This window comes from Eriocheir sinensis, chromosome 3, assembly GCF_024679095.1.
Source record: "Eriocheir sinensis breed Jianghai 21 chromosome 3, ASM2467909v1, whole genome shotgun sequence".
Classification (NCBI taxonomy): Eukaryota; Metazoa; Arthropoda; class Malacostraca; order Decapoda; family Varunidae; genus Eriocheir; species Eriocheir sinensis.
This window is the reverse complement of record NC_066511.1, coordinates 25,817,672-25,830,537: the sequence shown is the minus strand read 5'-3', so window position 1 is coordinate 25,830,537 and position 12,866 is coordinate 25,817,672. Positions and strand designations below refer to the sequence as shown.

The following is a 12,866-nucleotide window of genomic DNA, read 5'->3' as shown; positions in this document are numbered from 1 at the left end:
AGCAGGAAGCACATCAGCCCAAATGTGCTGAATCCATCTAGAATTTGGCAAAGGGAGCTTTCTGTATGAACATAAAGTTGCAGTGTGATAAAACAGACTTGCTTGATAAGCATGTATGGTATGATTTTAGAATGACAAAAAATAAATGATTTTCCTCAAAATATGTAACTCATTGTGTAAGTGAAATTATAGGTCTTTCACTTCTGATTATAAAATATCTGATGCAGAAGTAGACACACAAGCATTCTATCTCCTAACCTCACCTTAATGCCTGTGTAATACAAGATATGTCATCTTGTGTTTCAGGGCTCTTCGCACAATCCAGCAAGGGGAGTGTCTTCCATCTCCCAATTTGTGCCTCTCTCTTCCTCGGACTCCTCCTATTCAGCCACACCGAGAAAGGCCTCAAGCGATCCTACATCTCGTTCCTCAACCCTGCCGTCTTCCACCTCTCACAAGATCCATAAACTTTCTGATGGCACTGCCGCACCCTCTCACATTTCTTTCAAAACTGAACACACTTCTATCCCCTCCATTCTCAAGCCTTCTGCTCTCCCTATCATCAACCATGGTCCCCACTCCCTTCCTCCTCCAACAACATACCTTCCTCCCTCCAAGCACCCTCAACACTTCCCCCATCACCCCCAAGACCACCGCCATCCCATACCTATGCATATGTCTCTGCCTTACCCACACCCCTCCTACCCACACCACTTTCCACCACACACAGCCCATCCTTCCCTGTACTACCCACAAGTCATGACCCCCATGATGCCAGTTCCTCAACATCTACAGGATCAGGTGATTTTGTCAGCTTTAATTAAATATCTAGATCACTAAAATTATAAATCAACCACATTACATCCTGCTTTTTATGGTCAAGTCAATCTTCTGCAGTACTGCAATGGTTTTCCTGTTTCAGTAATAAATATTCATGCACACTATTACAATTCTGAATGTATAGTCAAAACTTGTATAACGTACTCTCTTCTGCCCAACTGTAGATATATAGTTACAAGGGTATAACATTAATTCAATTAATTTTACTCTAATGACCAAAGGATATTCATATTTTAATTCAAATCAAACCCTATTGTTAATTAACACGTTTCTTGAAATATTTGCTTCATTATTATGAATAATAACCACACAAAGCAACTTGCCGAGCTAAATTTGATTTAATAAAATTTCAAACATTTCCACTCAGATCTATGACGTATGTAGCTATGTACTATTAAGGAAAACTCATTCTTTCCACTCTTTCAGGAACATCATCAACGAACAAATAAGAGGAGAGATGGTGGCAAACATAAACACAAGAAGGGAAAACATGAGAAAAGGAAATCAAAGAAACCCAAGAAAGAACTGACAGATGAACAGATTGAACGTACCTACACGGGCCTTGACAGAGAACTGGCAGAAGAATTCATAGACAACACCATGGAGCCTGGCCTTTCCATTCAGAGGGCTTTTAGCAACAGTTTTGAGCAGGACTCATTTTAGTTTTTAGCAATAAAATAAGCTTACTAATATCTATTCTGTAAGATATGAAAACAATGCACATAACACTATATTTTTGTTTATATTTGTTAGGTAGATTATAATGAATACTAGATTTATATATTTGAGAACAAAATTGCTTGCAGTGCCATAATGATTCTGTATTAAGGTACATACATTATATGGTGCTTTTGTAGCACTTAATATTTGTCATGTAAGCACAGTGGTTAAGTGAAGCTAAGGCTGACCATCTCCCTAGCTAACTATGACACAATTTTTCATTTGATAGATTTACAATCTTCCTGTTCTGTCTTACTTTTTTTAACACCTATAAAACATACTGCCAGCTGCACTTTAAAATAATCCACTATATTTTTATGTATGTAAGGTTTACCATATCAATTTATAAAATGCTCCAATAAATGCATTTATTTTTGCATACATTCATATTGCTCAAAAATGTGTGGTTAGAGCATGATTTGTGTACATATTTCAAATATGCATTAGTAATTGAATGTTACTGAATAGTAATTGAAACTGTTTTCTTTACTAAGTGGGAAAAACAGAACATAATCCCAAGACCTAGCAATGAAAGCAATGTGGTGTGGTTGGAGTACTACCTTTCTTATCTACAAGCTGTCTTGAGTAAGGCACAGTTAAAATTTTGGGATCCATGCCAAGTACCCTACCATGAAGCTCCTTGGCACTACCTGATAATCCACCAAAGCTTCAAAGGACACAGGTTTTTCACTGCTGAATATAGCATAACTCCCAACTTTTATCCCCCCCTCTCTCTTTTTCTGCAGAATGAAGTACGTATACATCAGGTTAAAGGGGCTTTCATATACATGGCGGAAGGCAACATATCAATAGCCAATTTCTTTTTGCTTAGTCATTGTCTTGATACAGGAACATATGAGTTTATGGTGCACATGATTGTTGTGTTCAGAGCTGGGCACTTCTGACTTCCATTAACTGCATATTCCGCAATAGCAGAAACGTGATTTTGTTTGTGGATTTGTATTGGCAGAAGTAAAATATACTTCTGCTATTGCAAACCTGCCTGCAAACTTATAGAGACAAGTCTTAGCATGTTGATGATTTTCCTCAGGTATAAAAAAGCAATCCTCGGCTCTACTGCTGTGGAAAGACTGTTTTCTCATGAGTCAGACATAATGAAGTCCAAATGGGCTAGCCTGACCTCAAAACTTTGGGTGGCATGGCTTTATGTTGGGTAACACATACCTCCTTAAGATGGAGTTGTCTTAGTTGTTAGAAGAATCTTGACTATGATTGAGGAGGTAGAGCCAAGGAATAGAGGTGGACTGGTGTGTCAGCTTATCAAGTATGAACTATGAAGTGTAATAAATAATTATGTAAATTTTTATACAATAGAGGCTGACTTACCCTTTTTCGTAATAAAGTCTATTGTAGTAATATTTAATATATATATTTTACCATAAATATAATTTCATATATATCCCATTCAGTACTAGACAATTTCCAAACTTCATAAAAAGCACCTACTGTTAGCCTGAACTGAGTTAATAAGGATATAATTGTAGTGGATGAGGACAAAAAGTAGGTACACAGTATTGCCATTTCATATTTTACTTCTTGTCATACTGTACATATAGATTAGCCCATTTGTTTCAAGATGTGTAAATAGGTATACTGTAATATACTCTGAATGTGTAACAACTATTGTATCACTTTTCCTTTTCTTCTTTACCAAGATGAAAGTCGATTGGCTTGTCATAGCCCATGAGACGACCATAGTGCTCCAGGTCACTGAACATATGAGGGTCCACAAACAGGGGCTTGTTTTTAACGAGGAACGAGGTGAACATGCCAGGTACCTCCGGCACCTTTACATCATCAACTGTAAAGTGAATCTGAAGAAACAGAAATACAATGGCAGCATTAGGCACCTATTTATCAAGTTAAATTTACTAGTTTGTTTTAAGAATGGTAGTAGAAAGTTTCTAACTTATTTTTGTTTCATTATTATTATTTTGGGGGGGCATATACTAGTCTAGTTTAGTTGAACCAGAGAAACATGGGCCCAATGACCTTTATTTTGGAAGAAAAGGGGTTCTCAGCAAAAAGATGTATCCTCTTAGAGGAACAAATATCACATACTAACAGAATATATACATTTATGCTGGCTCTAGTCAGCCCCAACTCTGTTCCTCTCCTCTCCACTCAAGGAGAATGTTTTCTCCTCTGGCCAGGTCTACACCCTCCACATTAGTAATCACTCCCCCCCCCCTGAGGGAGACTCTCTACTCTGTGCTTACTATTGTGTCACCCCTCCTTCCCACAGCTGAGTCCATACCCTCCATCACTGACCACTGTATCCCCCACAGGGACTACTTTGCTTAATCTTTAGATTTTCAACCTGCCATGGACAACAACAACTACAACAGAAAAGAAAAAAAAAAAAAAGAAAAATCAGGAGGTACTAGTGTAGCATTCGGCTGCAATTCATCCAAGTAGTTCAAGTTCAGCCTTTGTTCATTATATCAATTCATCTTTTTTTTATTTATCCCATTTTGCACTAAGATTTACAGGATATTCTTCATAACTTTATCAAGAATGAGAGTGATCCACTGTAGATCAACAAAACTATTTCTCATCATTCCTACCTTTTTGTTCCTTAGGAAAAAGGAGAGTGTTGTGGCAGAGTACACATCCCTTTCTGGGTCATACTCAAGGCTGGTCACATACTTCTTGGTGATCCAGTGGATGAGCAATGGAGTGACAAAAGTGAAAAACCCAATAAAGGATCCTACAGCCACTATCATACCTGCATTTGTCCCCAAGAGTTTCTGAAAGGAAAAGGTTCCTTAATCTTTACATTTAAGCTATAATAAATATTCAAAATCTTGGTAACACACAATGTTATGACTGGCAAAAGAAGGAAGCATAACTGTACTAACTGAAGAATTAGAAAATGCAAGATGGAAAGTCAGTTTGCTTTAACCTGGTAGCAGCGGGGATCGTGTTTCTTAATGGTCCCTCTAAGTGAGAAAAATGAGAAAAAATCATCACTCACACAAACCATTTCATAATATATATCAAAGCATTTGTGATCAGTTTATGTATCATCTACTTTTGGGGTTTATATCATGGCACAAATTTGGCCCGTCGCTGCTACGTGGTAAAGCCACAAATTTGGCCTGTCGCTGCTACCGGGTTAAAGGACACAAGAGGAAGCTATGAATAGTATGGAGGAAGAAGTCGCAGAAAAATTCAACACTTTATAATATACTAATCTGGATAAGGAAGAGGAAAATAGTAAGGAGGTTTAGAGATAAAACTGGAATTTCCCAGTGAAACAGATGAAGTACAGTGAAACAACAGCTGTCGAACGACTAATTGCACACAGATTGGTTTCCGAACGTATTTTCTGAACAAAAAATGAACTGGTTTCCAATCAGATTCTCTATTCCCAAATATGCAAGCCAGCACAAGCTGGACTCTGAAAGCCACTCGTGACGATGACCGAGTGGCGCTCTCAGATGTGCGATAAGTCATCCCAAAATATGATAATCAGATAAGCTTTAGGAACATAGTTATACTTCCAACTCACAAAAAATCAATAATTATAATTAACAGTTTTAATAACAGGTATAACTGAATATTTTTTTGTGCAGGTGTCACAGCTTCAGAAATCAGCCAATACAATGTGCTGAGTATGACAATCTTGTAACGTGATGGCTGGGCGAGATGCTGTGATAACACAACCCCCATCCCAACTCGAAGTAATATCTTGAACTTAGGGTATAAATATGGATTCAATCATACCAACCAATAACTCCTATACTAAATAATCTACTTGTCCTCTTGCCTCCGCATCTCCAAAGTCCAGGGATTAGCTGCTTTAACTACAAATCTGTGGGCCTGGATTTGAATCCTGGCCTGGACAGTTGGCCTGAGTCAAGTCAGCTGTTCATCCTTCATTTTGGGATGGTTGATAAATAGGTACCTAAGGAAACCTGGGAAAGGTAGACTGCATCGACCCAGATGTTGCATTGGCCCTGTGTTGATGGGTTCTCTCCCACCATAGGCTTAAAGTGCCAATGGGACAGAGATGGGCACCACCATCAAACGCAGGTATAGTGCATGCTACCAACTCAGGGATATTCCGCCTTCCCTCAATAAATGGTCAAACAAAGTATAATCAGATGTTTCCTAACAAATTTCTGCAATGATAAATTTTAACATGGCCGGGGCATGGCCATTACAAAAGAAATGACGTCAGAGTCAAGGCTACCAGTTCTCACAACAACATATATCTCAAATAACGCCCAAACCAACACTCCTACCCTCCTATAACTTCCAATAATAATCAGGTTTACCCCCGTAAACCTAACAATTTGTAGTTCCTCGCCCAAATAAATTTTTAGGTTTACTAGAGTAAACCTTATCGATTTCGGTAATGAAGGGGTTAATCAATTTCACATTAAAGTTTATGGGAAAATTGCTTCAGTTTTCGAACAAGCTGGTTTCTGCCTTTAGGAATGAATTAAGTTCGAGAACCAAGGTTCCACTGTAAAGAAAATTTATTTATTTATATTTTTTTAAGGTGCTTTCTATAGCATTGGTAGGCTGTCCTAAGGGGGTCTCTTGAGGGGATTGGCATGAGTAGGATAATGCTGATGATGGCCTAACCATAGACCTCATCAGATGCAGATTTCATACTTTGAAAACTAGCTCAACTATATGCAAAATATTTGCAGTCACAGAGTATCTACAGCCTGGAAAAATGCAACTATTATATGAATGCATAAAATAGGAAATATAAAATATTTCAAGAATTACTAACATATTTGTTTACTCTGTAAATATTAAACTTTTTACTATGAAAATTACAAACAATAAGTGCAATACTAGAATAATCAGCCAAGAAAAACAAGTTTGATTTCATAATGGATACTCAACAACTGACTACATCCACATTATCAATCAAACAGAAGAAAAACTGGCTGAATGATAAATCACTATGATCATGAGAAAGCATCTGAGTCAATTAAAACTTCAGCAGTACTGCAGGCACTCAGGAGGCAAAAAACAGTTCTTAGTTTAGTGTAAGAAAAACTTCAGCACTCCAGTTGCTGGCCTTTCTATAACCAATACTACTCAGCGTTTTGTTGGCTGTGATTCTAACGTATTCTAGTTACTTGGCATTTGAAATTACATAGGTTTATGCCATCTAATGCCAGTTATTTCTTCCCACAATGTTTATGATGCACTTATAGATTGTAAACTATATCTGTCACTTGAAAACACTTGAACAGCCTGTCAAGTTATCTTAATTATTTCATGGCATCATAATTCAGTGCATTTATTTGACCTATTTTGGTGTTATCAACATACTTGCTCATGTAATAAAGGAAGCATTATTCTTTATGAAATTAATAAACATTGTGGAGTTTTGTTCTTGGGGAAAAAATATCACGTAACAAAGAAATTTCATAATACCTGGAAGAGAATGGGCTGCACAGAGAGTCCCAAAATTGACGTGGAAAGTGAAAAGAATTTCACCATTTTGATTTGTGTGGAGAGAATGCCATGGTAGATCTCTTTCCATGTGCCTGGGCCAATGTCAACACTACTGGAAAAGAATTAAGTTTGTATTTAAGGATGCAATATTTCTCCCAAACAGCATGTATTATTTTACCGTATGAAATACATTTGCAGAAGGAAAATCAATATATTCATACAAGAAACAAGAATATCAGGGAATCTTACTTAGTCTCTTTGTCAACTTGAGAGCCTTGATTGGAACTGTGGCTACTCAGATTCCGAGACAGCAATAATGGTTGATGAGATCTTCCACAGATGTTTGATTCCTGGGCAAAATATGTATATTGTAAAGAAAAAATATCAGTTGCATAAAAAAAAACATATGCCATTTACTCATTATCAAAATCATTTACCCTGTTTCTTGTGGATATTAGGCGAGTTAAAACAGCACCTCTTGAACAAGCAAAAAAGGTACATTGATGGGACAGAGGAGAAACCATGTAAGGCAAAGAAAGAAATATCACCCAATGAATAGGGCCCTCTTCCTGTTGAGAGCCTATATATGATTGAATAAAACATCACATAGCTAATCTTAATGTCTCACTGGCCTGCCTATCAAGGGGACCCAATGGTTTTCAGGATAAAGAGTGTTGCACTCCTCTGATTTATTCATTTATTGTTTTTTGAACCTCTATCATCCCAGTTTCTCAGTCCTCATGCTTCTCACACTATCAATTCAGATCTTCAAAATCTTCCTATCTTCCTTGCTGTGGGTTGACCTCCCCATCATTAACACTAACTTTATTGCCATGGGTACTTTTCATTCCTCTTATGATATTATCATCTTAAAGTGACGACACCATGTTATTGCACTTTCCTCAACTTTTTCCATCTGACCTGTATTCCACACCTCCAAGTTTGTTGATTTGACAGTCGGAGGAAATATACATAAAGGAAAAGATATTGTAATATCAAAATACCTTAGAGATGTGGCAAAATGAAGCAGCATTTACAGGATGAAGTGTTCTGGGTGTCAACCTCAAGAGGAGTGTAGAGGCTTCTCGTTGCTGTCGCTGGAGACTTCTTAGCACACCATACACAGTAGCCATGGCCAAGAACAATTGTGGCAAATATAGATATAGTTTTTGCTTAATCTTCTAACCAACCCAATTCTGTAAAGGAAAGAGAAGGCTCAGCACAAAACAAGAGAGTACCCTACTAAAAACTATTAAGCTTTTTATTGTGTAAGATCCACAGTTAAGCACTACAAAATAGATATCATAAGCTTATCTGACCACATAATATAAATGAACTGGACCAAACAACCATACCTAACACCACTGAATTATGCAACAAAACCAAATTTGAACCAAATAACTTTATCCAAAGAACTATCAAAATCTAACTTAACCAAGAAAACTAACCTAATCTACAGCTTGGGTTTTATGGCTTGCAGCATTGGCTCACGAAGGGCAGATAATGCCTTACCAATCTTTTGCCCTTCTAAAATAATGTAATTGAGGCAGCAGATAGAGATGAAAACTATGATATATAATATCTAAATTTTAGTGAAGCATTCAACAATGTTCCGTACCACAGCCTGTTACTAAAATTGCAGGTTCATGGAGCAGAAGGGAAAGTGTTTATTTGGGTCAGGGTATGACTTGGAAATAGGAAGCAAAAAGAGCAAATCAATGGGTTATATATGGGATTCCACAGGGTTCAGTACTGGGAAAGTTGGAGTTTCATTTAGTCGCCGCAACATCTGTGGTCATATGCCGGAGAGAGACATAAGGGGAAGGAATTATAGAAGGGAACAGATCCCAGGAGACGGGACACAACCCCCGATTAATACCTGGTACCCATTCACTGCTGGGTGGACAGGGGCATAGGGTATCGGAAAAGCCGCCAAAATTTTTCCACTTCGTCCGGGAATCGAACCCAGGCTCTCTCGGTTGTGAGCCGAGTGTGCTAACCACTGCACCACGAAGCCCCCACCCCCGCATATGCTTGGAAATGACTGGCAGCTCCAACACCCCTTAAGATCATACTGCGCCGTGTTCATCCCGATGACGTTGTGGAAGTTGCGGCAAAGCATTAAAAATGACACCAGGCCAGTGGGCCAACCCATAGACAGCTTTAAATGCAGGCATTTGATATTTCACATTGTGCAACATCGCACTGCTTTGAAGCTCAAGTTCATTCAGGCCTGAGGTGTGCAAGACTGAATGTGTAGAGATCTAATTTCTTTTTTTCGTGGACAAATATTCAATTCTTGTGCACCGCCTCCTCATTGCCAGCAGGGGTTGGGGGTGGGGGGGAATGAAAGTCAGAGGTCCAGAGTGCAGGCAGTGAAAGTAAGTTATTTGAGGAGTGCTTGTGATGTGAGTAGAATGGATGGAATGAGTAATGAAAGTGTGTACGAGCGTTTTGGAATGTGTCACGGGGGTGAAGGAAAGAAGTGTGGAGTGGTGGAAGAAGTGAAGCGGCAGACTTAAAAGTGGTTTGGCCACATGGAGCTAATGGAGGAAAGTAAGATGACCAGAAGGGTGTATGTGAGCAAGATAGAGGGAGGGAATGCTAGAGGACGACCCCCAGTGAAATGGAGAGATAGGGTGCAGGAGTATGTTAGGGAGAGGGGGGAAAGATCTTTGAGAAACTTTGAGCAGGCAAGGAGGGAGTGTCTGTATAGAGAAAGTTGTAAACTCTTCTGCTGTGGTCATCCCCTGGTGGGAGCTCCTAGGAGCAGGCATCAATGAAATGATGATGATGCATATATATATATTTTTAGGGGGTTATGTCATGACAAGAATTTGGCCCATCGCTGGTACGCGGTAAAGCCACATATTTGGCCGTCGCTACTACCGGCTCAAGTTAGATTTAGTTTTGTTTGACTTGTTGACTCTGTTTATGGTAAATACGTGTGATATGCTTCACACTGCACTGTTGTTGTCAATGGTGGCAGAGGAAGCTACGCTAATCTCCATATTTCCTGGCCACCCCATTGAACATGTGCCTTGCCATGCCGTGGTCTCTTAAAAACACCTCCTTAACCTATTGGATAGTAACCCATTACTGTTTAAATTGTGTATGACCTATTGCCATTGGGGATAGTAACTTACTGCCAGTAATTGTAACCTAGTGCTCTTTAATAAATTGTTCTTATCTCAGAAACGAGTGAATTGTGACAAACGGCAATCACAGTAACAATTGGCATGTTAGAATTTATCAGATAAATATAATATCAACTAACAGTGTGAGTTGGGTGCAATTCTGTATTAATACGGATTGGTAGTTTTGTCCAATCATCTCTAGATTGCTACTGTTTTTTTTTCCTGGAACTTATCAGGCGCGAAGTGAGGGATAGAGGTCAGAGGACACCAGGATATCAAAGTCCCTTTCTAAAGACTGGAGTGTAGCTGTAATCATGATGCTCAGTGATGGATTTTGTGACTTGTTAGTTCACCAGAGCCCGAATGCACTGGGCTCCTGATAGCAATAAGTCATCATACAAATGCCCCTCCATCTAAGAAAGTACAAAACCGCCCTAGTTACAGTGCATATATGGGGTGGAACTGCAAGCAGCCGGCGTGTCTTGCTGGGTGAAGTAATGTGTCTGTGAATGCTTACTTGCGAGCATTTTTTTTTATCACCGCCGCGTCCCTTATTCAAACATACGTCCAAGGTTCACCGATTAAATAAAATGTAGGGCCAAGATTTAACGTAGACTTAAAAGGTATGAAGCCCACCTGTCGCTGGTGTAATGTTTTTGTGGGCCTCCCTCGGGTCCCTCCCCTCCCGTGGCCTCGCCGGGGTGTCGTCTGCACTGGACTGGTGCCGATGCCGATGCCGAACAGCTGAACCCAGGACTGTTTCGTCATTATTTATGCTGTTGTGTACTGTTGAAGTGTTCAGAATAGCTATCTGTATACTAAATCTTTTCACGTAGGCTACATATGGAGGGTTTTGAAAGAGCTGGTGCCCAATATTGGCATGAAATCTGTTTGCTCACGAACTGTCTAAGCTTAAGAACACTCCAACAGCCAATATACAGTTTCAGCTGGGCCAAGGATATTGAGAAGTCTTCCTCCCCACCTGAGATATGTCAGCCTGCAGTGTGGAAATGTTCAAGAGAAAGCTAAATAGACTCCTACAGAAGATTGAAGACATACCTCCACTGCCCTCATACCAAGCGTGTTAGGGTACCATATTACCATGGCTGGAGTTGGAGTGCCATATTGTTCATTTGCCTTACTTCTCTATAAAGGCTCCTTGGGCAGAAAAGAGGATACAGCGGCAGTTCCTGCAGCTGAGGTCTTCTTTTTCAGTGTTTTAGGGGGCTGGTTAGGCCATGGGACCACGGCCTCTATAGCCCAAGCAGTACCAGCAGTTTGCTTGTGGCTGTTGTTGTTGTTAAAATATGTCCCTCGAACGATCAAAGACATCACAAGGTAAAGATGGGGATCGAGCACTCCCTTGGCTAGACCAAGGATCGAGACTTGGTATAGTCTCCTTGGGCTAGACTCCTTATAGGGTATACCCCATTCATAGCTCGGCAGCTTTCCTTCATTCAAAATAATGTTACATCCTTTATAGATTTTCTGCCTGTCTCACTGGTTCATTTGTGTTTCATGTAATGGGTAGGAAGTTCACCGCCCTCCCATGCAAATGCTTGGAATGATACCAGTCTGATAATGCGATAACTTGCTGTTTTTTTATTAGATGAAAAATGATAGTTAAAAAAGCGAAAGCAAACTACCTAAAGTATATGCCATGAAACTTGTAAACCCCAATCGTGTGTGACGTCACCACGTGTTGACCACTGACGCCTGCTGGTGGCCACGAGGGGCGGGTGGGTGTCGGCGATGTGGTTTTTATTTTCAGTTTCGCATAAAAAAGAAAGAAAAGCAAGCCGTATATTATAGTCTCGTGTGCGGTGAACCTTGTATTAAATATGTTGTGCTCATATGTGTAAAGGAAACTACCCTGGAATGAACTAAAAGTGAGTGTTTTCTCTGGCGATGCATGATTCGAGGTGGCCGAAAGCTATCGTGGAGGAGGAATTTCACACCAACAGCAAGGTATGTGCACAGCTTTTTATAACTTACCCCGTTTCACTGTTTATGTCAAGTCTATGGCGACAACTTTGTTCCTTTACCTCTAATCCATTTAAAGTAACAGCGTGAAGTAAGCAGCTGTTATAATATTTTTCTGCAACGACCAATCGATTATAAAATGTTGAAAAAAGTGCTTGTCATCACTTTTCATCCCTATGTCGGGGTGCCAAGCTGTTGCCATTGAGGTGAGTATTGTTTTAGGTGGTACTCGTGCGGGAACATGCATACAATGGAGGTCTGTCGTTCGCTGTCCACTGTAATGGTAGTGAAGCTTGTGCTAGTGCAGATTGTGGTAATGGTTGGTTGGTTGAGGTATAAATAGAGATACAACAAACAGAGAACTAGCTGAGTGGTCTAACGAAATCCGAGCCCTGTAATAAGACCAAAAGCAGGGAAGGATGCTGCTCTCAGGTTAGTGTTACTGAGAAGTGTACTAGTAGGCTAATTCAGGGAACGATAAGGTGAGCAATATGGTTTGTTCACTTATATATCCATAGGGATGCTGTCAAAGGGGAGAAACAGAAATATAAAAGCAGAACGAAAAGGATGAAAAAAAAAGTATAGGAAAGGATGCCAGCTTGCAGGTTAATGGTTCCGCGAATTGTACGAATAATTTAGGAATCAATAAGGGAATAGTCATATGATTTGTTCATTAATGCCCGGCCTTGGCCCTTGATTGCCACTAATGCGTCACGTTGAAGTGGAAAATGCGAGGGA

At 39.7% G+C, this 12,866-nt stretch overlaps 2 protein-coding genes and 1 long non-coding RNA gene across 6 annotated transcripts in view; 2 read left to right on the top strand and 1 right to left on the bottom strand.

The window, feature by feature from the left end:
* The window catches only part of LOC127007224 (uncharacterized), a 38,954-nt gene extending 37,271 nt beyond the window's left edge, over positions 1–1,683 (top strand). The window contains exons 3-4 of the mRNA XM_050877933.1: positions 307–801; positions 1,267–1,683. Coding sequence (XP_050733890.1) covers positions 307–801; positions 1,267–1,503 — 732 coding nt within the window. The 3' untranslated portion in view covers positions 1,504–1,683. The remainder of the gene's footprint in view (positions 1–306; positions 802–1,266) is intronic.
* Positions 1,684–2,283: 600 nt separating this feature from the next.
* On the bottom strand, positions 2,284–11,270 carry LOC127007230 (transmembrane protein 70 homolog, mitochondrial-like). 4 transcript variants are annotated; one of them, XM_050877960.1, is made up of 6 exons: positions 11,247–11,270; positions 8,013–8,204; positions 7,258–7,358; positions 6,988–7,120; positions 4,149–4,331; positions 2,284–3,395 (listed from the first exon to the last, which is right to left on the bottom strand). In XM_050877960.1, exons 2-6 carry the CDS (start codon positions 8,139–8,141, stop codon positions 3,210–3,212), a joined length of 732 nt encoding a protein of 243 aa, XP_050733917.1. In that variant the 5' UTR covers positions 8,142–8,204; positions 11,247–11,270; the 3' UTR covers positions 2,284–3,209. The 4 variants fall into 4 exon arrangements, with proteins under 4 accessions (XP_050733917.1, XP_050733903.1, XP_050733927.1 ...); XM_050877946.1 differs by lacking the exon at positions 11,247–11,270 and adding an exon at positions 10,782–10,908; XM_050877970.1 differs by lacking the exon at positions 11,247–11,270 and adding an exon at positions 10,782–10,908 and having other exon boundaries at positions 6,988–7,117.
* Positions 11,271–11,835: 565 nt separating this feature from the next.
* LOC127003437 (uncharacterized) overlaps positions 11,836–12,866 on the top strand; it is a 71,440-nt gene continuing 70,409 nt past the window's right edge. The window contains exon 1 of the long non-coding RNA XR_007757072.1: positions 11,836–12,113. This is a non-coding gene — a long non-coding RNA (uncharacterized LOC127003437). The remainder of the gene's footprint in view (positions 12,114–12,866) is intronic.

Excerpts from the sequence above, each read along its gene's own strand:
- LOC127007230 (XM_050877960.1), bottom strand. The coding sequence starts at position 8,141 with ATGGCTACTGTGTATGGTGTGCTAAGAAGTCTCCAGCGACAGCAACGA. Across the intron at positions 7,359-8,012 it reads CATTTTGCCACATCTCTAAG|GAATCAAACATCTGTGGAAG; the intron begins GTATTTTGATAT and ends TATTTTGCCCAG. Across the intron at positions 3,396-4,148 it reads TTTTCCTAAGGAACAAAAAG|ATTCACTTTACAGTTGATGA; the intron begins GTAGGAATGATG and ends CTGTTTCTTCAG.